The 25708-nt window shown below is 39.5% G+C and overlaps 7 protein-coding genes and 1 long non-coding RNA gene across 10 annotated transcripts; 4 read left to right on the top strand and 4 right to left on the bottom strand.

Moving 5' to 3' along the window:
- Window positions 1-71: 71 nt before the first annotated feature.
- On the bottom strand, window positions 72-2547 carry LOC108110179. Its single transcript, XM_017219103.2, has 5 exons — window positions 2334-2547; window positions 1310-1470; window positions 1163-1253; window positions 981-1099; window positions 72-866 (listed from the first exon to the last, which is right to left on the bottom strand). Coding segments are annotated over exons 1-5 (510 nt in total). The 5' UTR covers window positions 2336-2547; the 3' UTR covers window positions 72-729.
- A 920-nt stretch (window positions 2548-3467) lies between these two features.
- On the bottom strand, window positions 3468-5816 carry LOC108110254 (nuclear transcription factor Y subunit beta). Its single transcript, XM_017219241.2, is given in 6 exon segments — window positions 3468-4279; window positions 4488-4636; window positions 5133-5225; window positions 5227-5345; window positions 5407-5520; window positions 5579-5816. Coding segments are annotated over 6 exon segments (819 nt in total). The 5' UTR covers window positions 5690-5816; the 3' UTR covers window positions 3468-4046.
- A 364-nt stretch (window positions 5817-6180) lies between these two features.
- Window positions 6181-7340, top strand: LOC108110258 (40S ribosomal protein S20). The gene is given in 5 exon segments (XM_017219246.2): window positions 6181-6289; window positions 6432-6548; window positions 6550-6588; window positions 6816-6905; window positions 7151-7340. Coding segments are annotated over 5 exon segments (363 nt in total). The 5' UTR covers window positions 6181-6286; the 3' UTR covers window positions 7265-7340.
- LOC108110257 (calmodulin-like protein 4) lies at window positions 7327-8281 on the bottom strand. Its single transcript, XM_017219245.2, has 4 exons — window positions 8137-8281; window positions 7982-8012; window positions 7852-7916; window positions 7327-7786 (listed from the first exon to the last, which is right to left on the bottom strand). Exons 1-4 carry the CDS (start codon window positions 8137-8139, stop codon window positions 7436-7438), a joined length of 450 nt encoding a protein of 149 aa, XP_017074734.1. The 5' UTR covers window positions 8140-8281; the 3' UTR covers window positions 7327-7435.
- A 417-nt stretch (window positions 8282-8698) lies between these two features.
- Window positions 8699-14562, bottom strand: LOC108110234 (adenylosuccinate synthetase). Of its 2 annotated transcripts, none has more exons than XM_041817845.1 (5): window positions 14252-14562; window positions 12129-12232; window positions 10085-10378; window positions 9654-10014; window positions 8699-9589 (listed from the first exon to the last, which is right to left on the bottom strand). In XM_041817845.1, exons 1-5 carry the CDS (start codon window positions 14414-14416, stop codon window positions 9161-9163), a joined length of 1353 nt encoding a protein of 450 aa, XP_041673779.1. In that variant the 5' UTR covers window positions 14417-14562; the 3' UTR covers window positions 8699-9160. The 2 variants fall into 2 exon arrangements, with proteins under 2 accessions (XP_041673779.1, XP_017074709.2); XM_017219220.2 differs by having other exon boundaries at window positions 10085-10364; window positions 14252-14364.
- LOC108110235 lies at window positions 10374-11633 on the top strand. Its single transcript, XR_001772555.2, has 2 exons — window positions 10374-11404; window positions 11458-11633. It is a non-coding gene; the product is annotated as an uncharacterized LOC108110235 (long non-coding RNA).
- A 537-nt stretch (window positions 14563-15099) lies between the features above and the next one.
- On the top strand, window positions 15100-16427 carry LOC108110169 (zinc finger HIT domain-containing protein 2). The gene is made up of 2 exons (XM_017219093.2): window positions 15100-15188; window positions 15245-16427. Exons 1-2 carry the CDS (start codon window positions 15100-15102, stop codon window positions 16395-16397), a joined length of 1242 nt encoding a protein of 413 aa, XP_017074582.2. The 3' UTR covers window positions 16398-16427.
- A 638-nt stretch (window positions 16428-17065) lies between these two features.
- LOC108110236 (protein kinase C and casein kinase II substrate protein 3) lies at window positions 17066-25128 on the top strand. 2 transcript variants are annotated; one of them, XM_017219223.2, is made up of 10 exons: window positions 17066-17179; window positions 19037-19143; window positions 19717-19826; window positions 21474-21811; window positions 23043-23269; window positions 23333-23453; window positions 23517-23627; window positions 23690-23901; window positions 24042-24199; window positions 24280-25128. In XM_017219223.2, the coding sequence occupies exons 2-10, from the start codon at window positions 19040-19042 to the stop codon at window positions 24384-24386; spliced, it is 1488 nt and encodes a 495-aa protein (XP_017074712.1). In that variant the 5' UTR covers window positions 17066-17179; window positions 19037-19039; the 3' UTR covers window positions 24387-25128. The 2 variants fall into 2 exon arrangements, with proteins under 2 accessions (XP_017074712.1, XP_017074711.1); XM_017219222.2 differs by having other exon boundaries at window positions 23687-23901.
- Window positions 25129-25708: the final 580 nt, after the last annotated feature.

Below are 25708 nucleotides of genomic sequence, written 5' to 3'. Positions count from 1 at the left end.
AAAACGTTAAATTAGAAGCGTTTTTAAATGCACTGTATATAATCTGGTAAAAATAATCGTACAACATTTCTTTGCAAATTCAATTTTTATTTAAACGTACTCTACATAATGCGTACAAAACTATTATTGTTTTTTTTTCTATTTGTATATAACTTTTAATCATAAGTGATGAGTATCAAATGTTTAACTATGCGTTTGCTTAATTTTAGGATCGATCCGGAAGCATGTTCCATAAATTGCTAATCGTATATGTAATGGAAAAGTCCAACGTAAGACTTAATAAGATGATTATAAACTTATTTGGTAAATTTAAAGCCTTTCGATTTTAATTGTTTAACTGGGGTGCTAACTCTGATAATTTTGAATAATACCTAATATCGATTTTCAACTCTTAAAAGTGCAAAAACTGTATTGTGCTATACATTTTTAAATGTATATATAAATATGTTTTATAAAAGGAAGTACAACATATGTATGTCTTGAAGTGATTATGCCAGAAATTGACTTATTCCGGGACTATCGAGTCCCCTTCGTACCTAATTAATAGAAGATCACTAATTTGGCGTTGTTTTTCAGTATTGCTATTAAGTATATAATGATGAACTTGATGCCATTTCTATCACACCAATGCAGTCCAAAGCGGAAAATTTGCGATTCCTTCACAATACTGTGCTGCTGGAAACAGTTTGGGGTTCCATTCATTGCTCTTCAGTTTTCTCAAACATTAAATTATTGTTTTTTCGCTCGACGTCTCTTAAAGCCCGTCATCTGCTTCAGAAGCTGTGAGTTTTCGTCGTCAAGATCCATGTTTGGCTCCCAGAGCCGCAGTCTTTTGGGTATATAGATTAAGCCCAGTAGAGTTATAGCTAGAAAAGGAAGAACATTAAAAGTTATCATACAGTTGTTGTTAGCTCAAAGATTGACTCAAAATATCTTGGTTGTATTTTAAATTATTATTTAGTTGCAACATTTTTACTCACAATTTAGCACACAAGGGAAGATCACATAGAAATTAATGGTGCTAGAGCGAAAGTAGAGTGCCTCGCTTGCGTAGAAGACCATAGTAAGGGCCAAGGAGCAGCCGCCCATGCTGACCACCCTTTTCAAAAATAAAATATCTCTATTGGTGTCATACAATCCCAAAAATATAGAATTTACTTACGGTTTGTAGTGGATATAGAGGGTGCAATGAACAAGAGCGATGGCCTTGAGGAGGCAGTACATTCCGATAATCCTTGATATGGTGTAGTCACCTACAAGAATACCAATGAAATAGGGTTCGCTGCACAGATTTTCATTTCATTTTTACCTTCTATGAACTGTGTATCACTGTGGTCGCCCAAGAAGCTGCGCCTTTCAATATAGCTACGGAAAGCAGTGCCCAAGTCCATGAAAGCCACAAAGGCTATCCATCCCCGGAAGGCATAAAGCAGGCGTTCGCGTGGTCGCCCTCCAGACTGCATGGCAGCCCTACAAAATACGATAACTAATAAATAAATGATGCTACTAAATGTATCTATCTAATATCATAAGAACAGCTTAAAAAATGTTCCTTTTGATGTTAATTCAAAGATATTTAATTCAAACGCTCTTTACATTCTACGTTATATTAATACAGATGATAATCCGATATCATTGTAATACCCAAATTGTGGTCAAGATATTACAAGGAACATTTCTCAAGAAACAGTTTACACACAAGTATCGTATTGAAAAGGTCATATTATCTTCTTATATCATGACTAAATTTCTGCCCTCAGAAAAAACATGACTATACCATGAAATAGCAAGCCATCATAATCCCCAACGACTGTTATATGGATTTTATGTTATGGCCAAGCTATTTTTGCATTACAAAGCCATTAGAATTAACATGACATTATTGCGTGTGCATAATTAGACCCTTTATTTAAGGGGTTTCAGTAGGACAGTAAAAGAACAGGAACTCGAACTGAGAAACCGAGTAATGGCATGCCCAGCCGGCTTATCTCCCCCTGAGAATCGAATCGCACTCGGAAGTCCCCGTACAACCCACCACCCATTCCCTAAATGCTGGGCAAAATCGATATTATGGCACACCATGCTCGGCTATTTGTGCAATGCAAATATTTGTGCAGAGCGTAAATTCCGGGCAGGCGACCACGTGGATCGGAGTCCACCAATAGGAGCTCCGAGCACTCCACCCAAATTGTTTATTTTCAATCAACATCGTCGGCTAGGTTGTCCGAGCAACGCGTTTTATGGCCCCGGGACCGGCTAGCAGGCGATCCATAATTATTCCCCTGCACTCCGTATGTGTGTATTTATTTTCGCTACCATTTCATTTGGCTTACATTTTTCAGTGATTTTCGAGTTATTCAGCAATTCCTAATTTCGTCACACCCGTCGTATGCGTAATACCTAAAATGTGGCACTGAAACTCTCTTTAATCCCGCGAAACCTATTTTATGCTGCAGCGATTGTTTATTTTATTTTCGCTTTTCTCCTATAAACGCGACCAATTCACGTACCGCTGCCTGCAACGCCTCGCCATCAACTGAAAGTCTTCAATGGGAAAGTTCTATGCGATGGCACACAGCTTTTATGCTTTCCAGAGCTTTGAAGGCTTAGGGGTTCGGAACAGGGGATACCTGATAAAGTTGCTCTAAAATTAATGAGTTTTTTATAACCGTAGGGGGACTAAAGTACTATTTGCAAAATCTTGATTTAAAGACTAAAATATTAATATATAAAACAATTAACTTAATAAAAAAATCAAAGAGAAACAAAAATTTCAAAGCTGAAGTAAATTCTTGACAGAAAGAAAACTCTGTGCTCATAATAAAAAAAATGTTATAGAAAACACATTGAAAACAAAAACACAATGCTGATAATCTTTAACCTTTTAGCGTCGTACCTTATTGATTCAACATTTCACACAGATTTTATAAAAGAATTTAAAATGCATTTTTCAGTTTTATTTTATTAAGCAAAGTATAAAAATTTTTAACGATTCCAATGGCCCACGTGTATATAAAGATATAACCTTACGAAGCAAAAAGAATCTTATTAAGCAGAGTAGTACAAAAAGATCAACAAATTGTCAAGTTCTATGGCTCTCTTGGGTTGAATGTTGGTCTAGTCCTTGCCAATATTCGCCTCAGTCTTGCGGTATTCAGCCCAATCCACAAATCCATCGTTGTTGAGATCCATAGACTTCAGTACATAGTCTATGGTCTCCTCCAGTGCCTTGTCCGTGTACACAGAACCAGACTTATGATCCTCCGCCTGCTCAGCTTGGCCCTCAGCATGACCTTCGGCATGGCCTTCGGCTGGTTTCTCGTTACTATCTTTGACTGTAAAGGTAAGGGAGCGTTACAATCTTTCGGAGTTGGTCTTCAACTGGTTAAGTTAAGTAGCTCACCCAAAACCTCTAAATTATTTTAAGTCTATATTTCTACTTAATAGAGTTATTAGATGTGGTCAGCTGAGATTTGGATTTGACTTTATTTGCTAAATCAGCTTTACTTACAAAATGTTGCATGCGTCTATATAATAGGTTTCAGTTTCAAAATGTTTTCCACATAGACGGGGCATTCTTAGATTTCTTATTTTGCATAGTTTTTGCTTCTTTTTTTTGTACAAAACAAACTTTTACACAATCAGTCTGTTTTTTGCTGCTCTCAAGATGCGCTTAAAAATTAGTTCATATCGAAAAGTAACTAAAATAATGACAATGGAAAACAAAACGAAACAAGGCGGCTGGAATTGCACAGACCACTTGAGAGATTCGTGATCAATATTCGAAAAATGGGAATCTTTTGAAAAAGTTTTTAGGTTAGGTCTTTAGGTTACAATTTGTTCAATGAAGTTCTCCGATTGGAATGCTTAAAGCATGTTAAGTAAATTTGATTCGAAATTATCTAAAGAAATGCGCTAAAACCGTTGACGTGGTCGACGTAATTTCAGGATGTTTTTGGGCAGAAAACAGGAGTATGTGTTGCACGTCACAGAACACGGGACGAGGACATGGTTATGTATGTAAACTGAACGGATCTAAGTGACTACTAATGAACCGGCTGCTGTTGCTGGTGCTCTTGCGGCTGCTGCTGTTGTTGCTGCTGCTTCTCGGCGGCCTTCTGTTGGGCCTTGATGAACTCCGGATAGTCGATGTAGCCATCGCGTGATGTATCGTCCATCTGCAGGATGGGATCAATCAGGGCAACTAACTCTTCGTCCGAGAAGACCTTTTCCTCTACATGCGGCTTCTCGCCGTTTGGCTGCTCCTTGCTGCCTTGCTCTGTTCGGCAATGAGTTGTTATGGCGGATGCGAGATGGATTAGCATGAGATTCGAGCATGACCACAACCATAACCGGAAACAGCCCAGTTAAATTACGCATATGCAAAGAAGGTAGAACAGAAGAGTGGGTCAAAAAAAACGAAAAACAGAAACCACTAATGCAAATCTAACCAAATCTAGCCAGATAAAAAATAATAGTTGCCTTACCGTGCCAGTGGATAAGCGACTTGATCAGCTCACAGCCGTCCAGTTTGTTGTTGTTGTCCGAGTCGTGCATTTTAAAGTAGTGGAACTGCAGCTCAGCTTCGGACATCTTGCTCGTATCGATGGGAACCTGCATGTGCTCCTGGATATGACTGAAAGTAAAAGTAAAATGTTTAGCAAAGGTATAAAATTTACCTGAAATGAGATGAGTATTAAAACACCTAGTTCAATATCAATTGATCGTTACTACAAAGCCTTTTAAACAAACAAGCGGGCTAAAACCAAAATGTAATTTTCACTCTTCACTGTAGTATAAGTTATCTCTGTAAAATCTATATCATTGAGTCATCCGAAAGTTCTGTATATGTATCACCAAATAATTTAATTATTAAAGCATATGAATAACCCAACTTGAGCTATTAAACACTTCAAATAACTTGATAAACATGTCATTATGTCTAATTTACTAATATCTTGACCACTAATAGCTAACCTGCTGGTTCACTCATTCTATAAAATGACAGCACAGCTTAATACCTCACATCACTTTATATGGCACCGTTTAAGTTTAATTTATGTCATCTATTGTTAAACCTTTCTGATGGCTGGTGATTACCGATGGCAGTAATAAGATAAGTGGTCACTTACGCACGCTCCTGCTGGATGTTGCCGGTGTTCAGGACCTGCTGAGGTTGTCCATGATGGTGGCCACCTGCCTGCTGGTGGTGAACTTGTTGCGGCGGCTGGCTGCTGGTGGATTGGTTGCTGCTGCTGCTGCTGCTGCTGCTGTTGTACAGGAACTTGTTGATATTGGACCGGTGGTTGCTGCTGCTGCACGGGTACTGGAACCTGCTCATATTGCTGGGGATTGAATGAATAAGGATTACTTTCTTGATACTGGAGAATAGATTTTTTCACTCACATATTGCTGGGGCGGCACACCGGGCGCCGAGGGGACCTGTTGCTGGTACACTGGCTGGTGATGCTGCGGCGGCGGTGGTGGATGGTGCTGTGGCACCTGCTGCGGGACTTGTTGCTACAATTTAACTGGGTTAATTTAATCCAGATGTGTTAATCAACTCAAAAAGACTCACATAGTGCTGCGGATTCACGCCGGGAGCGACGCGCTGGCCGCTCACTAAGCCAATTAAGATAAAAGACAGCAGCAGCTGTACTGCCGGTAACTCCGTGACGCGCATCTGCATGGAAGTGCTGGATTCTGACGGGGATCGGATCGGTTTGGGATCGGTATCGGTTCTAGTGGCTCTGTAATCACCACGTCGCAAAGACAAAACACACACGTACACAAATCGCTGCTTCTTCGCCGTTAAACATTCACTGTAGACGCCAGCTGTTGCTCAGGTATTTGTTGCCATTCACAGGTCACACTACTCAATTGGTTTCAGTCCATGCTAAGTCCATATCTACAGTATTAATAGGTCATAAGGAATTATATTTAAAATAATGGATTTGGGTTTAACTTATAAACTTTTTTAAACATTTTCTGACTTTAATTAAAATCTTAATTTCAAGTATGAAATACAACAAACTGAATTATATTAATCATATATATGTATTATTGAGTTTACGTAAAACTATGTGTGTGCTGATTTTGCGCAGTGCAATATTAAGGTATTTTTAGGGTGTTCTTATGAGCTAAATAGCCATTTTGTTATGAACTGCCATGGTCACCCTAAAAATGAACCTCCTCTTTCTCTTCGTTTTCAACCAGCAAATTGACTGGTTCAGCGCTGCTCAAAATATAAAGATTTGAATATCTCGACCAGGGAAATTGCTAAATAATGGTAAGGATCAGTTAACTAAAGTAATGTCAACAATTTAAAGTAGTATACAACACTTAAATATCCAAGTTTACCCTAAAACGGTACACGTGTAGTGGTCACTCAACATAACCCCACTTAACTCATGTTTTCTGCAAATCCACAGGCTGCTGCACCCAAGGATATTGAGAAACCCCATGGCGGCGATTCTGCCTCTGTGCACCGCATCCGCATCACCCTGACCTCCAGGAATGTGCGTTCGCTGGAGAACGTGTGCCGCGATCCTGATCAACGGTGCCAAGAACCAGAACCTGCGCGTCAAGGTGAGAAGTCCACATCCATTTTGAGAATTCTGCGGTTGCATTTACCTGGAGGCTTTGCGTTCCCTCAGACGCTTAGCCTAGTCATTAATAAATGCAAGATAAAAGTTCTGAATCGGACATTATTAACGCGCTAATTGCTCCAGTGCGGGAATTCACATGGTTCAGGCTACAAAACCATTGATTAAAAAGGAATTCTATACTAATTCTTTTATTTTCTATATTTTCAGGGACCTGTGCGCATGCCGACCAAGACCCTCCGCATCACCACCCGTAAGACTCCTTGTGGTGAGGGTTCCAAGACCTGGGATCGCTTCCAGGTGAGTTCAACTAGATAGTTCGCTATAAATAATATGAATTTGGCAGATCTGATATCGTGGTTGGAAAATTTACCAGTCTTTCTACAGTATCTAAGATTTGCCCAGAGAAAACGTATTCTCATAGTCCACTTTGTTGGTACTCCTCACAATTTGGCTCTCCGAATTCGACAAAAACAATACATTTTAAATTATAATTTAAATCTACGAATGGTGACTAATAATTATATTTTCTTCTCTTTTTCTAGATGAGAATCCACAAGCGCATCATCGACTTGCACTCGCCTTCTGAGATCGTCAAGAAGATCACCTCGATCAACATCGAACCCGGAGTAGAGGTTGAGGTCACCATCGCCAACTAAGATCGGCAGATGCCACTTTTTATACCTCCAAAAAGTTTGGCGTTAAAATAAAAACAAAGAACTTTTTCCAAACACATTTGGCCAGCTTTATTGTGCGAAATCATTTGGGGTACTACTTTACTGGAATGTTTTGTTTAGGTATTAGAATGTTGTTTATAGTCGAAAAGCAGTCTAATAGTAATCTGGAACTGGGGCACAAGCAATCTTGACAAAGTCAGCGTACCGCACAGTGCTATTGTTGTTTACATTGGCCTCACGGAAAATGTTGTCCACCTCACGCATGGACAGACCCTCGCCCCAGTTCTGTAGGAGATTTCTTAGCTGCCTGGCCGAGATTGTGCCTTTATTTTGAGGATCCGCTGCCTTAAAGGCGGCAATCACCTCGTCCGGCAAACTCTCCACCTTGGAGTGCTGGTGCATAATGTCCAGGAAGTCGGCAAAGCTCATTTTACCATTCTTCTGCTTCAGATAGGAAACCAGTTCTTGGATTGTCGGCGAAAGGCCCAAAGAACGCATAATAACCTAATGATATGACGACATTTAAACCATTAAGTATGTGATTTTTTTGGGGTGAGAGTACCACTTACCGTTAGTTCGTCCAAATTGTTGATTTGCCCCGACCGAGCGAACAGATAAAAACATTCACGGAACTCTGAGGGTTAGAAGATAAGGAATGTTTTCAAAATGAAATCATCAATGAGTCGCAGGTATATTTACCATCAATATCCTGTTCTTTAAAGTAACGAGCCTGAAAATAAGGTAGAAAGTTGCATAAAAATAAATGGTTAATGAGGGCAGTCAAGTGGAAAGTGCAGTTATGAAAAAAGAAAGCCTTTCTCCGTTTGAAGGTAATTCCATAATCTACAACTCACCATAGCTAAGGACTTTTTATTGCACTTGCACTTAACAAAAATAATAAGTAAATAAAATAAACAAGAGATAATAACTAAATTAAACGAAACGTAGAACTCAAACAGGTAGCAGGTCAGTGTGCCCAAAACTTAGTGTGACCTGTTGGAAGTCAAATTAGAAATCAAATCAAACTTCCCTGTAGTAAGCCCACATTCTATGATTCCCGCTAAATTCAAACTTAAATGTTTAACTGTTTAAACTCAAACTTTAAATAAAACAAAAAGCTTTGCAATAATCTCTATACAGATTATTTTTTTAAGGTGGTAGGAAATTTGAGTTTCTTCGATTAGAAATAAATGATTAATTAATCAGATCTTTATGATCAAAATTTAGAATTGTAAAATAAGTTTAAGGATTGTTTTTCTTGGTGGACACAACTGTAAAATTCTCAATCAAAAATAAATACGATATTACGTTCTTAAATAACTTAAAATGTTAAAATGAAAGAGTAATATTCCACAGTTTTAGTAATTAAGGCTTCAAGTAATTTAATTTCCATCCAAAATAAAACACAATTTTCGGTTAGACTTTAAAATGTATTTACCTTGCGACACAATTACACAAGTCAGAGCACACTGTTGTATTTAAATATTAAAACAACATCATTTAGTTATTGTACAATAAAAAATATCTGCTTCCCTTTGCTTACAAAAAATCTGAAACTGCACCTGATGATCTTAAAAACTAAGTACGTCCTCATCAAACAAAAAGTTATAGTATATATATGCGTGCGAGCCACGGACGGCACCGCTTCAAATGATTTAGTGAACATCAAAACTAAGAAATATAACTTAAAGAAGCAATAGGCTAATAATTTGTGTCCAAATATTGTAGATAGTCGAAATATTAGTTGTATTTGTGGGTTAGGTCTGTAGTTGTGGTTGGATAGTTTAAGCGCCGTTTCTGGCTAAGGGGCTCTAAAGCGCTTCCGTTTCATATACACAAACTCGTAGGCATAAGTACATCTGCACATTTGCTGGCTGGTTAATGTACATTAATAATGGATTCACGGCCCTTTCCGACGCCCACCCAGCGCACGGGTACGCTAAGCTCGCTCTCTAGGAACCGGACATAGCTCTGGGCGTTTTCCGGCAGTTCCTTGAAGTTGCGTATGTGCTCGGTGGATGTCTGCCATCCTGGAAGCACGGCGTACTCCACCTCAATGCTTCCCAGTTCGGCAATAGTGCCTGGGAAGTGGTCAAGCTTCTCCCCACTCGGCTTCTTATAGGCCACAGCCACCTTGATCTCCGGCAGCGTGTCGAGAATGTCCAACTTGGTAAGACAGATGCAAGTGTAGCCGTTGACCAGCGAGGTGTACTGCAGGAGCGGTATGTCCAGCCAGCCGCAACGACGCTTGCGCTTGGTGGTAACTCCGATCTCGAACCCACGGGTCTGCAGAAGATCGCCAATTTCCTATAGGACAAGAGTAGATCATAAGGAAAATGATTTAAAGGTTATTTACCAAGCTATAACTCACATTCAGTTGCTCGGTGGGGAAAGGCCCGTCGCCTACTCGTGTCGTATAGGCCTTGACCACGCCAATCACTTCGCCAATCGTCTGCGGGGGAAGACCCAGACCCGTGAGAACACCACCAATGCTGCAGTTGCTGCTCGTCACATACGGATACGTGCCGAAGTCAATGTCCAGCATGGCCGCGTTAGCGCCCTCGACCAGGATCGTCTTGCCGTTACGCAGGGCGGTGTGCAGGAAACAAATTGTGTCCTTGACATAGGGACGCACCTTATCCGCGTAGTCCTTGTAGCGGGCCAACTCCGCCTCCACGTCCACGTTAATCGATGGGAACAGACGCACGTGCGTGGCCACAATGGACTTGAACCTAATGGGGGTGTCAAAGAGTGCGGTTAGAATCTGGGTTCCCCGAGTTCCCCGGGCACAACTCCTCTCACTTGTCGCTAAACAGGTTGAAGTCGCCGAGCAGCTCGCCAACTCGGATGCCATTGCGGGTTGCCTTGCTGGAGTAGGCCGGGCCAATGCCCTTCTTGGTGGTCCCAAGGGACTTGCCACCCTTCTCGGCCTCCTGCATGCCATCCACATGCTGGTGGAAGTCAAACACCAGGTGGGCACGGTCCGAGATGATCAGACGGTTTTCCAGATGCTGCAGTCCCTTGGCCTCGTTCTTCAGCACCTCGTCAAACAACGAGGGAAGATGAATGACGACACCATTGCCTGTAAATGCCAAGCTAAAAGTTTTAGTATTCGTTCTTTAATTTCGGGGATTTCCCTATCTGCAAAGACGTGCATTAAATGAGCAATAAATAACCGACAAACTGCAGTTGGCTGTCGTGTGATTGCAACAGCAGTGTGATATATGTATGTACGTATTTGAGGCTTAAAACTTGGTTTGTTTAACTATTGCAACTGCCCTGATCTCATTTCTGTAATTGGAAAACTTAAATTGAGTCAAAGAGGGGAAAAATAATAACATTTACTCTGTAAGAGTTTTACACCCGGCGAGTTTACTTTGTTTAATCAGAAATAAAAACCTTTTCAGTCTTAAATTCCTCAGAATACCTTTGAATTCCGTTAAAAAGCTTTTATAACTGTTCATGGTTAATCACCTAGAATTAATGTTCAATACACAGACTTTCTTTAAGGGCCACTATAAAAAGTAATCAAGATAATGTGTTCTTTGTTTAGCTTTAATATCACATAAGAAATGCTAAGCAAACCTAGAGGTTCCCTAGCCTTAAAAGGCTGATATCTATAACGGAGACCGACAAAGTTGCATAATAAACAGACAAGTTGACGAAATGGGGAGCCCATGGAGCCAATTTCAAACGAAATCATAATGCCAAGGCACGCGAGCCGGCTCAACGAACGGGGTCGTTTTGAATTGAGCTGGGAAATTAAAAATAATAAGTTAATTGCCTGATTAGAATAATTTTCCTCTACATGTCAGCCTCAATGCGTGTGTGTTTGTTGGGGCTGAGTGTCATAAACGATATCTAAAAGGCAAAAGCTCTCGGAGAATTGTTATGGGGTTTCACTGGCTTGGTGTGGTTCTGACTATCACATAAATTAGTCTTGTGACAAACGATGACAGTGCGGATTGGACTGTTGCTCTGGTCGAACAATGTCACCCACTACAATACACACCCTACTTGCAACATCGATTAAACTTTGACAAAGTTGCGAAAAATATTGACAAACAAGCGACCTTGACGGTGACAGTCAGTGACGTCACTCTGGCACTGGCTGACACAAAGGTAATATAAATTTCTCCCACTCTGATTTAATTATCTGAATTGCTTATCTACAGAAATAGAAAATAGAAAACCTTTCAATTTCATGGGCGGGCGGCGTACCAAAGTCGAAAAACAGACCAACTGACCCGCAAGCCAATGTCAATGATGCACCAAATCTTGCCAGAAATTCCTCGTCTACATTTGCCTTTGTATATATCGGAATAAATATATGTACGTATTTACAAAGGTATATAGCTGTATATACGCTTGCTCGATACGTTCCATTTCAGTTTGCTATAGAGCGAGTGAAAACTAAAAGCAAAACAAACCGACAACAGACCGTATATTTACGACCTATACTGTATGCAAACATTCTGCTTATATATGAAAATTTTAAATCAAGAAAACAAAAGTCAGGAGGGGTAGAGGAAAGGAATCACTTGCTTACTTTCATTGACAAGTTCCTCTATAAACTTCGCCTATAAATAAGAAAACTAATAGCTAAGTCGAAGTAGCAAAGTTCACTTTACTCTAAAATCTCCATAGTTTAGAATCTGTATTGATTCTTTATATTTTTACAGATTTTAAAATTATAGAAGAAATGCGCTAATACTGCACCTAAAACAATGTACATTTAAAATCAAGAAATCAAAATTTAGGTTTCTTTTATAGACAAATCTTTATCTCTATACTCATATATTAGCACCGATCCTTACTAAACATATATCATTCTACTTTAACTTACCAATCACGGAGAACGCACTTCTCGTTGACAACACCACTAGGCAAAAGATGGAAGTCGAACTCCGTGCCATTAGCGACCACAGTGTGTCCAGCATTATTGCCTCCCTGCGGGTGAAAAAAGATTGAAAAATGAGCACAAAGATTCCCAGATATACAAAGTAGATATATAGGTGTTGATATACAAAATTAGCATTATTTGTTTTGCTTTGGCCTGTTCGGTGGCGGTGGCAGAAAAACAATGCTTGTGTGAAAAATAAATAAATATTATAGGTATATTTTGCAAATTGAATAACACAGAGCCCATCGAATGGGGTATATTTGTCCCACGTGCCCACAAATATCAAATGACAATAAACGAAAACGTTTCCACACATACAGATAACTACGACTATATCTCACGTAAGCACTCGAGAAATTTAATGTGTTTTTCCTTTTCATTTTGGCAACTGTACAAAAAATTTCTACATTTTTGCTAATCTAACCAAATTTGTTTTCTGTATTCATACACTGTAAGGAGAATACAAACATAAAAATTAAAAAATTATAAATTATTAGCGACAGAAGAAGAGTGGAAATTCTGGAACCTTCACAAATCGTTGCTAAAAACCAAAAACAAGATAATCAAAATGTTTACGCGGTGCCAAGGAGAGGGCTTAGAGCTTATAGTCCGGGTCTATGATAAGATACGGGAAATGGCGAGATCGCAATCGAGGGTTCCTAGGTTCCCAGTTCCAGTTTCCGTCCATGGCCTTTCGCTCGCAATTCGTAGAATTTCGAATTCTGAGCACAGAATACATAATAATGTCGTAATCGGAATTACTGTAGGGGCGTGTCAGTCGTGTGACTCAGTGCGATAATCAATGGGGGAAGTTATTATATAAAGGCACTGATAAGACGCTTCGATTCCCCTAAACCATTATGATGATGACCGGAGACTTCTCTCAGCTGCATATCGTCCATTGAACTGCGTGGGTGGTTCTGAGAAATCAACAAGTTGCTCGGCATAACAACCTATTAATGACACGCAATGCCCTTATCCTAAAGATGTTTACTTAGCCCATATAAAATAAACAACTATTCGGAGAGTTGATCACTCTGCTTGGGTTGCATTTCCAGAGGTTCTACGACGAAGGCTCCAAGTTTCTGGTGATGATGTTGGCTGTTATGTAAACTTGGCGGTCCGCCGAGCGAGCAACACAGATGTGCGGAACAGGGATGGGGATAGGAATTAACGTCAGCCACGAAAGAGATGGCGACTGAGGGCGGGAAAGAGACAGACAACACCAGTGACGAATTTTGCTGCGCCAGCATTGTTGGCAGACTTGCTGACGGAATAATAGCGCTGCTGGCTACCGATTACCAGAAGTAGCTACTAAACCTCTCAACGGAAACAGTTTATAGGAAATTTAAAGATATATTATAAATATATACTAGTAGTTTTGATATTCTTTTCTTTCTTTCTAAGCATTAAATAGAATTTTTCTTTTCAAATTTAAAACTGTTAGTTTAATTTGATAAAGAACTAGGTTTGGGCTAATTTCAATTTATCTAGTAGCAATTTAAAAAGCTTACTATGTTCGATGATTAGGAGTAGAATTATAATATTTAGCATCATTATTTTTAAACTTAGGAATCGTAAGTTTTTCCGCTGCATCTTGAAGTTTTAAAGCATTTAAGATTCGCTACTACTGGGAACTAAAACTGACTTATGGCACCTGCTGCTTTAGCTAGTTCTTGACCTCCGGAACAAGCTAGATTCGGTGAAAAAATCGCTATGAGTACAGCACCGCGGCATACACACCAACACATGAGACTGGTAGTGAAAAGGGAAGGAGAGGGAATTGGGGGAAATAGGCGCACACATGCGCGCTCGGCACAAACACTTGGACAAATAGGCTCACGGACGGACACGGACATGTACATGGTCGTACACACAGACGCAGCCACATGGCGGGATGGCAGAATTGATAAATACAAATGGGAAAGCATGCGGCGGCCGAAAAGAGCGATAGTGTGTTGTGTTGTAAAAAGGTGGCTCATCTGGTGAAATACGCAGATGCTGGCTAGAGTGTCCTTGGGCAAGGATATCGTCTGTTATCAATGCCTATTATGCTGAATTCTTACCTGACACCTGCACACAATGTCTACATCGGAAGCCAGCATGTCTACCACTTTTCCCTTGCCTTCGTCACCCCATTGGGCACCCAGGACGACGTCCACCTTGGATTTGTACATCTTGGTGCGGCCCTGGTGCAGCTGCTCGTAGTGTGTGCCGTTAGTGGCTGACATTTCCGCGGAGCGAAACAGAACGGATCAGGTCGGATCGGATCGGAGCACGGAACACGGATCTCGGGCACACGGAAGTCTTGGTCTTTCGCGAACACGTTGTGATTATTCTCTGTTGGCTGCGCTCCACCAGCCTTTGGCTATAAAACAAACAGAGGGCGGCCTGGTCCATGCTGACGGTCCTACTGCGCAAGGGATTTACTCCCGCCAGACAGAACGGTAACACTAAACGCGTTGTGTGGGTGGAGAAGTTCGCTCATATTAAAACCATTCAACAATTAAGTTTCCGGGATAAATTATACATTGAGAAAAGGAAGTTTATTAAAACATACTTAAGGTAACAAATATTTTGAGTTCCTTTAATATATTTTAAAATTCATTTTTTTTTTCTTTAATTATTTAATGATCTTGTCTATGCTATTATCTTTTAAAAAATTTTCAAAAATGTTTATGTCTAATGTTTAATAAATATTAAAAATTAATACCTAGTTTTATTATTTTATCAAAATATAATTGTAGCAGCTGTAGTTCATCATTAGATTAATATAGAATATCAAGACAAAAATGAGAATGAAAGATTTTTAATATCAAATTTTTTGATCTTTATGAAAAATTTGTATTCAAAAACCCGGTTTTTAATGTGAATGTACTTTGAAGTGGATGGTACTATTATAATAAAAATGAATATGGTCCTACTTCAGCGATCAGCTGTTAGCGGCCGCATTGTTTTGTTTATTTTATTGACCATGTCGGAAGCCGAAGAAAAGTGTCACTTGTTAGTAATTTATATATTTGATATAGAATAAAACTAAAACTATTAATCTTCTATAGCTGTAAGGATGTACCCTTCAAATATTCATGTCCCAAGTGCAATGCATTATATTGCAGTGTGGGATGTTACAAATCAAAGGAGCACCTCAAATGCTCTGAGGAGTTCTATAAATCCTGCATTCAAGACGAACTGTCCGGAGCCAAGGCAACGCAAGAAGGTCAAGAAGACATGCGGAAAATATACCATATATTGAAGAGAATGCGGGAAACGGATGGTGGCTTCAATCCGCAGGACTTTGATGCAGATGGTTTAGAAAATCCCTTTGATTCCGATGGGGGTGAAGAAGGAGAACTAGGAGATGATGGGGAAGAGGATGTTTCCGAAGGAGATCCACTTGAAGAAGACATTGAAAACGATATTGTTGATCGACTAAAAGGCGTTGACATTAACGATGCAGATGAAGTTTGGAGCCGGCTAACTACTGAGGAGCAACAAGAGTTTCAGAAACTAATCACTAACGGCGACATTATGAAGCTCATGCCGGATTACAAGCCCTGGTGGAACAAGCCCAAAAACTCAAAAATTGTGGTTATTCCCACACCCGAAGAGGCTGCAAAGAAAGAGAGCACTGTTCCTGAAATATATGAAAAAATTGCAAAGTTCTCAGATATATGCAAGAAGGCACCTTCACCCTGCCTGCACTACAATCTCTGGAACATTTTGAGCGCCTATTCGTGCGTGGCTCGCTTTTTTGCCGGCGAACAAAGAACAAATGCCAGAGAAGCTGTTGCGCACCTGGTAAATCTTAGTGCCACCTTAAAGTACGGCACCAACTTCGAAGATGCAGAGGACGCCATCGTTTCTGTCGAGATGGAGGCCATAACCACGGGCAATGGACCTGCAGGTGCGGCAGCCGTAGGAAGTGCCGGTGCAGGGGCAAATTTCCTAGTCGAGAGCAGGGAGCAGTTGCAGCAGGATGCACGCCAGTTAATGGCGACAAGGCAAAACAAATTGGCAGCCCTCAGTGATTTGCTTCACTTGCTACAACAGACAAAGGCTATGAGCCGGCGAAAGAATCCCCAGGAAGCCGAGTTCCAGAAACTATTCGCTCTGGCCAGCGGAAGTGTAGAACTTGATCGCACGAAACTGGCGCAGCTGGTTCGAAAGATCGAATTCATGCTGTCGTATGTAGCACGGGAAGAGGTCCTGTGAGATTTCTGTCAAAATATATTTTCCTAAATTCCATACGTTTGTGTTTCTTCTCCTGTTTTTTATGCTAGCCTGAAAGATGGATGCATTGTTTGACCATATAATTCTTCTACTGCAGCCCATTTGGCATCTTCTTGTAAGTAACGTAAGGGATTGCATTATTTTTGAAATATTAGCCAATTTGAGAAAACGTATTCGACGACAACTCAAAAAGTAAAGTAATATTTGTCAATAAAATAAAGAAATTATCTGACAATAAATTCTAAATTCTTACTCGATCTCTTCTTCTAACTCATTATAATTCAATGAAACATAATAATAAAAAACTAGAAGTAATGAAAAAATAAATAGATTTTTTTAATTTTCATTTTTTTGTTTTTTTTCTTGTTTAGTTTTAATAATAAGTTTTGAAAATCAGGAGTTAAAATTATCAAAACATTTATAAAAAAAATGCTGGTGTGTTTAATGTCGTTAACGGTCACCCTAATTAAATTTTTTTTTTTAAAATGTATTCCCAAAAATATATAATTTGGTTTATGTGTATATCTTTAGCTGTTTACTACAATAATATATAAAGTATTTTTATTCCTCTTTTAGAAAAATTAATTTAAAAATTAACCCTGATCATAGTATATTTTTGGTATTGTTAATAAAAGTATATCTCCGCTTGCCGCTTGGTATATTCTAACGACTGCAACACGGTCACATCGCACATAGTTTTTTTAGTTGGCGATTCCAGACATACACTCGAGTTGTAGTGCTTTTTTACGCTATTTTGTTATTTGGTATGTGGTCGCTCTATTTCGGAATAAGTTCAAAACTAAAAAACACACTAAACCAAGGATTAAAAAAACTTTAAGATGCAATGTAACTGTGAAAGAAACAACAACAGCAAAAGCGATCGCAATTTAGAACATTTCGTGTAAACGCGTTTGGGTGTAGCGGAATTTCGCTTCTTAGTCTATTTGTGTGTGTGTGCTCCGAGAGTGTGTGCGTGTCGGTGTGCGTCTGGCAACAACAAAATCCAATCGGCCAGCAAGTGCTCTTCGTACGCTTCGCCTGCTAAAAATTAGTGCAAAGCGAAATATATTAATCGTAGCATCCTAAACCTAAAAGCCTTATGTAAGGTGTACTGGAAATTTATGCAAATATTTACAGGAAAAACGACCGAGACAAGTTCAATCTCAAAGATAAACGAGTTTATAGGTGATGGGCGGTTGTTAGAGGGAGGGGGATTCTTATCGCCTAAGTGTGCGACGTGTTAGTTTAGGTGTGCGTAAGTGTGTGTGAGAGTGTCTGTGTTTGTGAGTGCCGTAAAGTTGCTTATCTATCTCCACAAATATGCGAAGTATGCGTCAACCTGTTTTAAAAACTTTCTGTTGGCCATTTCCACTCACGAAACACGAAAATCGCAAATAGCCGCGACTTTGTGTTTATTATTTATAGCCGATGATGAGGAAAACCCGTAAGCGCATCGTATGCCGATGACGCCCAAATCAAGTCAGCACAAGATTCAAGATTCCAACTCACCAGTCGTCATCAATCGCCAAGAGTCTTTTGTGTGGTGGTGATTAAATTCCAGCTACGGTTATTAAGCATGTATATATAAATATATAAATGCACATACATATAACCGGTCAATGTCTGCTGATAACATAACCGTTATACGGTTATACGGGTGTGTGTGTGGAAACTAAGCCGCCTGCATTGTTTACCAACAGCTGATGCAGGGAAACTCCCTGATAAGATACCAAGTTTTCCCACCGGAAAGTACAATAAATAATACCCTGCACTGAAAAAAAACTGATAAAATATAAACAATTTGATAATTAAGACGACCCAGATAACAGAATGTCCATTTTTAAAGGCATATCTAAGCTGCGTGTTTAATTTTCATAAATCGAAAACATAAAAGTTATAAAAAGGCTTGCGATAAGATAATAGTTTTCCCACCAAAAGTATATAAGTTTATAAACAGCTGATGGAAATGCCGGGAACTTACATAATTGATTAGATAAAAACCTTTTCCCAACTTGAGAACTTTTAAAAATGTATGATTAAGTAGCCACATATTTTTTTGTTGAAATAACCTAACCTAGCCCATTCCTCACTTATTATATTTTGTAAAAAAAAAAATATAAAATTTTAAATTCTATAAACGTTTCAAACGTTATTAATTTAAATTAACGGAATGCCTTTATTACTTTTATATTAAAATGATATGCCATGACTCGAAATGAGTCAGGGGTGATAAGTCCAGTCTTTATCAATGGGGACACTCGGCGAAACCCACAAGAAATATGGCCGTTGATAAAGCTTCAGTAATTAAAGTTCTACCTGTTGCATCAATGCACAGGAATTTCTTAATCGAAATTAGGCAAACAATTAATTTACCCTCCACTTGATTCGTTTTGGGTATAGTATATTGTTTAACAAACGATTTGTTGAACCAAGATAAACACTACGAAAATACAAGTTTGCGTATAAACAAAGAGCCTTTTTTGTTGTTTCTCTTACTGCTGCTGTTGTGTGGAAGTTGTTTATGGCGGCATTGTCTATTTACGTAACCTAAACTCATATATTATGATTACTGGCTTAAGCCCCCTCGTGTGTGATTGATTAATATCGATTGGAACCTACAGGAAATGTCCCACCACAGTGATGATCAGCTCCTGCAGGCTGGAAGCGATTCCTTCTGGGAGCCCGGCAACTATAAACGAACCACCAAACGGATCGAGGATGGTTACAAGTAAGTCAATAAACATCAGGATGCCTTAATGCACAAAAAAAAACGTAACATCACTTATGTCATTCGAATGCCGTCATATCATTTGTTTAAGTAGATAAAATCCAAAACAAATAAAAATCAAAAACCTTGATTAACGTTTTGGGAATACCAATTGTTCAATTTTAACTTATCTGTAAATTCAGTAGGTCATGCTATTTTATCGATTGGTTTTGAATACAAATTTATTAGCTGACACTACTTATTATACTTAAAGAAATTAAGAAATAAAACGTTTTATTTATATCAGCATGATAATAAGTAACCTACTTATATATGATCTCATTTTTGTAATAGCTTTGTTGTCGACAATCTACATGGATGGCTTTAACTTTTTTGATATTTTCAAATTTTTGATATTTAGAATTCGAACAGTAGAGAAGTTTTTAAAATACTGAGTGAATGGATAGTTTTTTTTACTGTATATTACCACTTGGCCTGCTGGGTCATTGCCAGCTCAATCCATCGCAACCCGAACCCAAACCAAAAATCAAACCGGTTTGCATTATTATGATTTTTGTCTCATTTCGCCTGCAGACTCTGCAATGACCTACAGCAACTGATACAGGAGCGTGCCGACATGGAGAAGGGATATGCGAAAAGTTTGCGCACCTGGTCAAAGAAATGGGGTGAACTCATTGAGAAAGGTGAGTGAATGGGCGAGTGAGGAGCGGGTGGGATGTGTGTGGGTCGCGGGATGAGACATCATCTGACATATAAGACAGCAATTTGTTAACACATTCATTCACGAGCTAAGAAGCCCAGTGGAGCATCAAGTGACCCGCTCACGTTGAATTCCCACCACTTATTTGGCCCACTGGCTGTTCTTATTTTCTACATTCTGTACATCATTCTGAGCATTGTTGTTGCCGTTGTGCGATAAGTGGCTTAAGCTATTAATGGCTTTTTTTTACGTTTTTCGTTACCTCGTTTTTGTCGGTTGTACTTTGGAAAAGCTTTGCACTGTGGTTCAAAACTGCCAGCCCAATTTATTAAAATATGTTAATGAGTAGGGAGAGCAAAGTGTTTACATAAACCAGACATAAACATTTGTTTAAACGCACACTTTGTTTTAAACTAAACGAACATTTTGCAAAGGAAGTGCCAAAATTTGTATTAACAAAGGTGATACTTAAGATAAAATACATCTAAACAATCAGATTTTCTTTGTTATTCTGTTTAGTTTATTGATGTTTTAGATGTTTTTATGATATTTAAAAGTTTTATGATCTTGTGCTCTTATCATATCTAAAATATTATATTTGGCTCATTTTAAAAACATTTCTATGAAAATTTTTGTGTTTTCTCAGTTTGGCTGGCGCCTAATTTTTGTAATGGCCCACAGCAATAGTCAATTCATATTCCTAATCCATGGAATTGGGTCTCTGGCCATTTTTGGCGGATGTCCGGCACAGTGTGCGCGCTTCTTCGTGAAATGAAATCGAGTACAGTGCTTGCAAAGTTGGAAACCGCTTTGCCTCATTGCTGCTGCTGTTTCTATTGCTGCTATTTTCTGTGACCGCCTCTGCACGGAATTCCCAGTGTCCACTTTCACAGTAACCAGCAATGGGCAATTGCAAAAGCTACTACTACTTCCTCCGCCTCCCAGTTGGTTCTCTTTTTGTATTTTCTTATTTGTGCGGAATTTGCCTAGCTGCGTCTAGTCAAAGATACCGATACGAATACGAATACAGATCCAGATATATATTTGTAGATACAGATACGGAGACTGAGACTGAGAGGCAGAAGCGCTGGCCAGTGGCCCATTACCCGGGCACTATACCGAACCAAACCAAACCGGCACCAAAGCGTCGCTTGAAATGGTTTCAAAAATCAATGCGACGGGAAAATAGAACGAGTTATTTCTGTGCTAAGCGTCTCAATTTCTAAATATCTTTGTCTGTGTGTTTTAGCATGGGGAATTGGGGATAGTAGTGAGTCGTTAGGCAAACGAGTTCCGTGCACTGCCAATTATAAGACGAGCATCATATCAATTTGATTGTTGTGTTGTGTTAGCGCCCAATAAAAAATCCCAAAAATGTGCGATGTTCCTCGATCGGAGCACCCATACAAGCGCTCATTCTTCGAGCATATTAAATTTGCCATACCTATACCTATACCTATGGCTATAGCTACATATATAACTTGCGGCTGCGGCTGATTAGATAAACCAAGTGCCCGAGGGGCCCATGATGACGTCAGCGGCAGACAGCTCGACTTGGCGACACGCTTGTAATCTGTTGTTAATTGAGAATCGTTATAAGAGATATATAACCCATGCTTGATTTTTTCAGGGCCGGAATATGGAACCACGGAGGCGGCCTGGAAGGGCGTGCTAACGGAATCGGAGCGCATCTCCGACGTTCACATGAAGATCAAGGATAGCCTCTGCAATGACGTTAACAGCCAGATCAAGACATGGCAGAAGGAGAACTACCACCACACGCTTATGCAGATCAAGGAGCGCAAAGACCTAGAGGATCTGTTCAAGAAGGCTCAAAAGCCTTGGGCCAAACTGCTGGCCAAAGTAGAAAAGGCCAAGGCGGATTATCATTCGGCCTGCAAGACGGAGCGCAGTGCTACTAACCAAGAACGCAATGCCAATGCCGACAGCTCATTGTCGCCGGATCAGGTAAGGATCAAGATGGAGATCAGAACTTATATCTTATTTGAAAAGCTGAAGAGAATGTCTTTTTATACCCGTTACTCGTAGAGTAAAAGGGTATACTAGATTCGTTGAAAAGTATGTAACAGATCGAAGGAAGCGTTTGCGACCCTATAAAGTATATATATTCTTGATCAGGATCAATAGCGAAGTCGATTGGGCCATGTCCGTCTGTCCGTCCGTCCGTCCGTCCGTCCGTCCGTATGAACGCTGAGATCTCAGGAACTATAACAGATACAAAGTTGAGATTAACCATGAAGATTCTTGAGGTCCCGGGACAGCGCAAGTTTATTACAGCATCCTGCCACGCCCACCCTAACGCCCACAAATCGCAAAAAACTGAAATTGCTGAAATCTCAGGAACTATTGGAGCTAGAAAGTTGAAATTCAGAAAGTATAATATTTAGATGCTAGCGCATCTTACAGTGGTTCTACTATCCGGTCACACCCACTCATATGCCCACAAGGCTCAAAAGACGGTTTTCGGATTTTCTAGAAAAGTTGATATCTCGGTAACTATAAGAGATAGAAAGTTCGGATCAAGCATGTAGGTTTTAATAATGCTCCCAATGCGAATTGGTTTTTAACGATGAAGCCACGCCCACTCTAACGCAAAATGCAAAAATCTCGAAAGCTATAAGAGCTACAAAATTTTGCTTAGGAACACGTATTTAAGAAATGTCTCTGCAACTTGCTACGAAGTTGCATCAGGCCACGCCCACTCTAACGCCCACAAACCGCGGAAAACTGTGGCGTCTATAACATTATTATGAATGCCTTCGTTTGACCCTGTATAACTTATTTCTGTTAATATCTATCGATTTACCAAAGATTTTTCAAATCGGAACATTATTTCGCTATTTATAAAGAAATTAAGTTATAAGGCCTCACATGGGGAGTGACGTCACTATAAGCATACTCAACATACTTCCTCTGACAATAGGTGGCGCCTTGTGAATTTCCACTAGCAAAATTAATATTTTAAAATTGTGTGAAACAGTAACGGGTATCTTATAGTCGCGGCACTCGACTATTGCGTTTCCTCTTGTTTTATTTATTGAAAAATGTTTAAAAGTTCCAAAGAATGTATTATATGAAAATGAAAGCAAATAGATAATTTAAATCCCATATTTCATTAACCTTTCAAGATGATAAAACTTATAGTTTAATTTTTAATCCTTTATAATTTCTTAAACAGGTAAAGAAAATGCACGATCGAGTGCAAAAGACCAAAGATCAAGTGCAAAAGTGCCGAGAGAAGTACGAGCAAGCTATTGCCGAAATCACCAAATATAATTCGGTGTACATCGAGGACATGACATCCGTGTTCGATAAGTGCCAAACATTTGAGAAGACGCGGTTGCAGTTCTTCAAAGAGATCCTGTTCAACGTGCACTCTTGTCTTGACCTCACCAAAGTGCAAAGGTGGGAATTGATTTTGATCTTAAGTTTAAAACTATCTTATAAAATATTTCATGTGTGTTTCAGCCTGCCCCAAATTTACGAAGAGTTCTCTCACACGATTAACAATGCAGACCAGCAGAAAGACTTGAAATGGTGGTCGAATAATCATGGCATTAACATGGCCATGAACTGGCCATCATTTGTGGTGGGTTTCCTAAAACTTTGCAATACAACCGAGTCTTTAATGGAACTTCCGCTTTGTTAACAGGAATACACGGAGGAGTTCCGTGACATTGCCAAGGGCAACAAATCAAAAGAGGCACTGCCGGCAGCACCCATCACGCTCATCAATCAGCGACCTGTGGCCGAGGATGTGCATGTAAGCTAGCTTTGACTAAGCAGTATTTAAAATCACAGACTAAGCTTGCTCTTCTTCAGCAGGAATACCCCTCGACGAACAGCCTGAAGAAGAACACCAGCACCTTAAACAGTGTTAGCAGCAGAGCGAGTGTAAAGAGCGACATAGCGACCACGCAATCCTCAGCCACCACATCGGAAGCTAAAACGTCGGCGGCAGTTGCCGGCGCTGCGACAGCAACGGCAGCAGCAGCTACGGCGGCATCAGCGGCATCCAATCGCAATCCGAGCGTAACGTAAGTTGAAACAGTTTGTATTGTTTTGAATTACACTCGGACTGCTCGATGGCCTGCTGGCTTGCTGGTCAGCCCATAGACACGTCGCGTTGAATGCGCTCATTTTCATTGAACTAATTGATTTCAATTTGTATACACAGCAACGGCAACGGCAAAGTCGATGCAAATCCATTCGACGAAGAGGAGGAGTGGGACGAGGGCGACAACGTGCTGGTGGACAACGGTGAGCCGGGCGTGCCGGTCAAAGCGCTGTATGATTACGAGGGCGCTGAAAGTGATGAGCTCACATTCAAGCAAGGTGTGTGGAAGCCTTCCATATGATAATCTCCAATGGTCACAGCTCACCGCTAACTCACCCTTTTCGCTTGGCTCTTTCAGGTGATGTTTTTGAGAAGCTCGAAGATGAAGACGAACAAGGCTGGTGCAAGGGACGCATGAATGGGCGCGTCGGCCTGTATCCGGCCAACTATGTAGAGACCGCGTAAGCCGTCGGGGCGGAGAATAGTGGAAGTCGTTAAGCAGATATATATATACACGCAGATACGTATATGTAGCATTACAGCGAGGTTTAAGACGCATTACGGATTGCGTAGATACAGTAAAAAAGAGTCGTTGATGAAAATATTACCATACATATGTATTAGAAATTGTTATGAGCAATCGCTCGCACTATGCGTATTCCGATAGTGCGACATCTAAGGCATTGAGCATTAAATCTCCTTACGAGCAATGGATGCACCGATACCGATCTAAATACCGATCAACCAACCAACCTACCAACCAACTCACCAACAGTAGCAATGCGGCCGTTAGCAGGCCGATATAAAAACATACAGATATATGTAACAGAAAAACTTAGCGAAAAGTCGTCAACAGAACAATAAGTGTAAACGTCAATGTATGAAATGACATTACAAATTAAATGTATTATGTAATTTATGCTATGTATAACAAACTGAAACTGAAATTATGTATTTTTTGTCACGATGCGGCCGCAATTTTTACTCTCCCTCTCTGTGCCGTAAACCTTTTTTGTGGTCAGCCAGGGGGCGCAGCGTGATCTTTGGCATATTTAGATATTGTACATGCATAGCATTTGTAATGCGTTTCTTGAACATTTTATTATTTATGAAGTTTTGTGTATACATACGTATTGGATTATGTATACTGTACATGTACATTTTTAAATGACTTAAATTATTGAAATAAAACAAACAAAACCCGAAACGTTTTAGTTTATTTCTGCTGGAATTTATAGTAAGTGGGTGATTCTGTTAGGTTGTTTAGTCATCGATTTTTAAGCATTTTATTTGAATTTTGTAGTATGCTTTTGGGGTTAAAATTTAAAGATTGTTTTATAATGTCAAGCAAAAGTGCTGACAAAATTTCAAAGCGTAATGACCCCTTAACTATATTCTTACATTTAAAGTAATTGTGATTTCTTTATATACAAAAATGTAATCGTGATCTGATCTAAATATTTTTTAATCATTTTTCTATGAAAATATTTAAAATAAAAATTGGTTTTGCATCCTTGCTCAAAACATTATATATTAAACCAAAAATGAGAACATATAATTTTAAAAATATATATTTTTTTTAAACATTGTTTTTTAGACATTTAATAACCAACCACCGATCTGTTAAAAGCATATAAATGATTTATAATGTGCAGAATAAGTACTCAAATCAAAGCTTATTCATAATCTGTAAGCAGTTAATAATAGAATTATTACAATGCCGTATGCAGTGTGAATTCACCTTCATTTATTCGTTTTTGCAACCGCTCATCAATTTACAATAGCAT

Source organism: Drosophila eugracilis, unplaced genomic scaffold (genome assembly GCF_018153835.1).
Source record: "Drosophila eugracilis isolate 14026-0451.02 unplaced genomic scaffold, ASM1815383v1 contig_1135, whole genome shotgun sequence".
Taxonomy (NCBI): Eukaryota; Metazoa; Arthropoda; class Insecta; order Diptera; family Drosophilidae; genus Drosophila; species Drosophila eugracilis.
Note: the sequence above shows the minus strand (reverse complement) of the source record. Positions and strands in the feature narration are given on the sequence as shown.

Excerpts from the sequence above, each read along its gene's own strand:
- LOC108110234 (XM_041817845.1), bottom strand. The coding sequence starts at position 14,416 with ATGTCAGCCACTAACGGCACACACTACGAGCAGCTGCACCAGGGCCGC. Across the intron at positions 12,233-14,251 it reads ACATTGTGTGCAGGTGTCAG|GGAGGCAATAATGCTGGACA; the intron begins GTAAGAATTCAG and ends TTTCACCCGCAG. Across the intron at positions 9,590-9,653 it reads TCCCCACCGAGCAACTGAAT|GAAATTGGCGATCTTCTGCA; the intron begins GTGAGTTATAGC and ends CTTGTCCTATAG.
- LOC108110169 (XM_017219093.2), top strand. The coding sequence starts at position 15,100 with ATGGTCCTACTTCAGCGATCAGCTGTTAGCGGCCGCATTGTTTTGTTT. Across the intron at positions 15,189-15,244 it reads GCCGAAGAAAAGTGTCACTT|CTGTAAGGATGTACCCTTCA; the intron begins GTTAGTAATTTA and ends AATCTTCTATAG.
- LOC108110179 (XM_017219103.2), bottom strand. Across the intron at positions 1,254-1,309 it reads TGATACACAGTTCATAGAAG|GTGACTACACCATATCAAGG; the intron begins GTAAAAATGAAA and ends GTATTCTTGTAG. Across the intron at positions 1,100-1,162 it reads CTCTATATCCACTACAAACC|GGTGGTCAGCATGGGCGGCT; the intron begins GTAAGTAAATTC and ends ATTTTTGAAAAG.
- LOC108110257 (XM_017219245.2), bottom strand. Across the intron at positions 7,917-7,981 it reads TAAAGAACAGGATATTGATG|AGTTCCGTGAATGTTTTTAT; the intron begins GTAAATATACCT and ends TCTAACCCTCAG. Across the intron at positions 7,787-7,851 it reads ACAATTTGGACGAACTAACG|GTTATTATGCGTTCTTTGGG; the intron begins GTAAGTGGTACT and ends TCATATCATTAG.
- LOC108110236 (XM_017219222.2), top strand. The coding sequence starts at position 19,040 with ATGTCCCACCACAGTGATGATCAGCTCCTGCAGGCTGGAAGCGATTCC. Across the intron at positions 19,144-19,716 it reads CGGATCGAGGATGGTTACAA|ACTCTGCAATGACCTACAGC; the intron begins GTAAGTCAATAA and ends TTTCGCCTGCAG. Across the intron at positions 23,270-23,332 it reads GACCTCACCAAAGTGCAAAG|CCTGCCCCAAATTTACGAAG; the intron begins GTGGGAATTGAT and ends TGTGTGTTTCAG.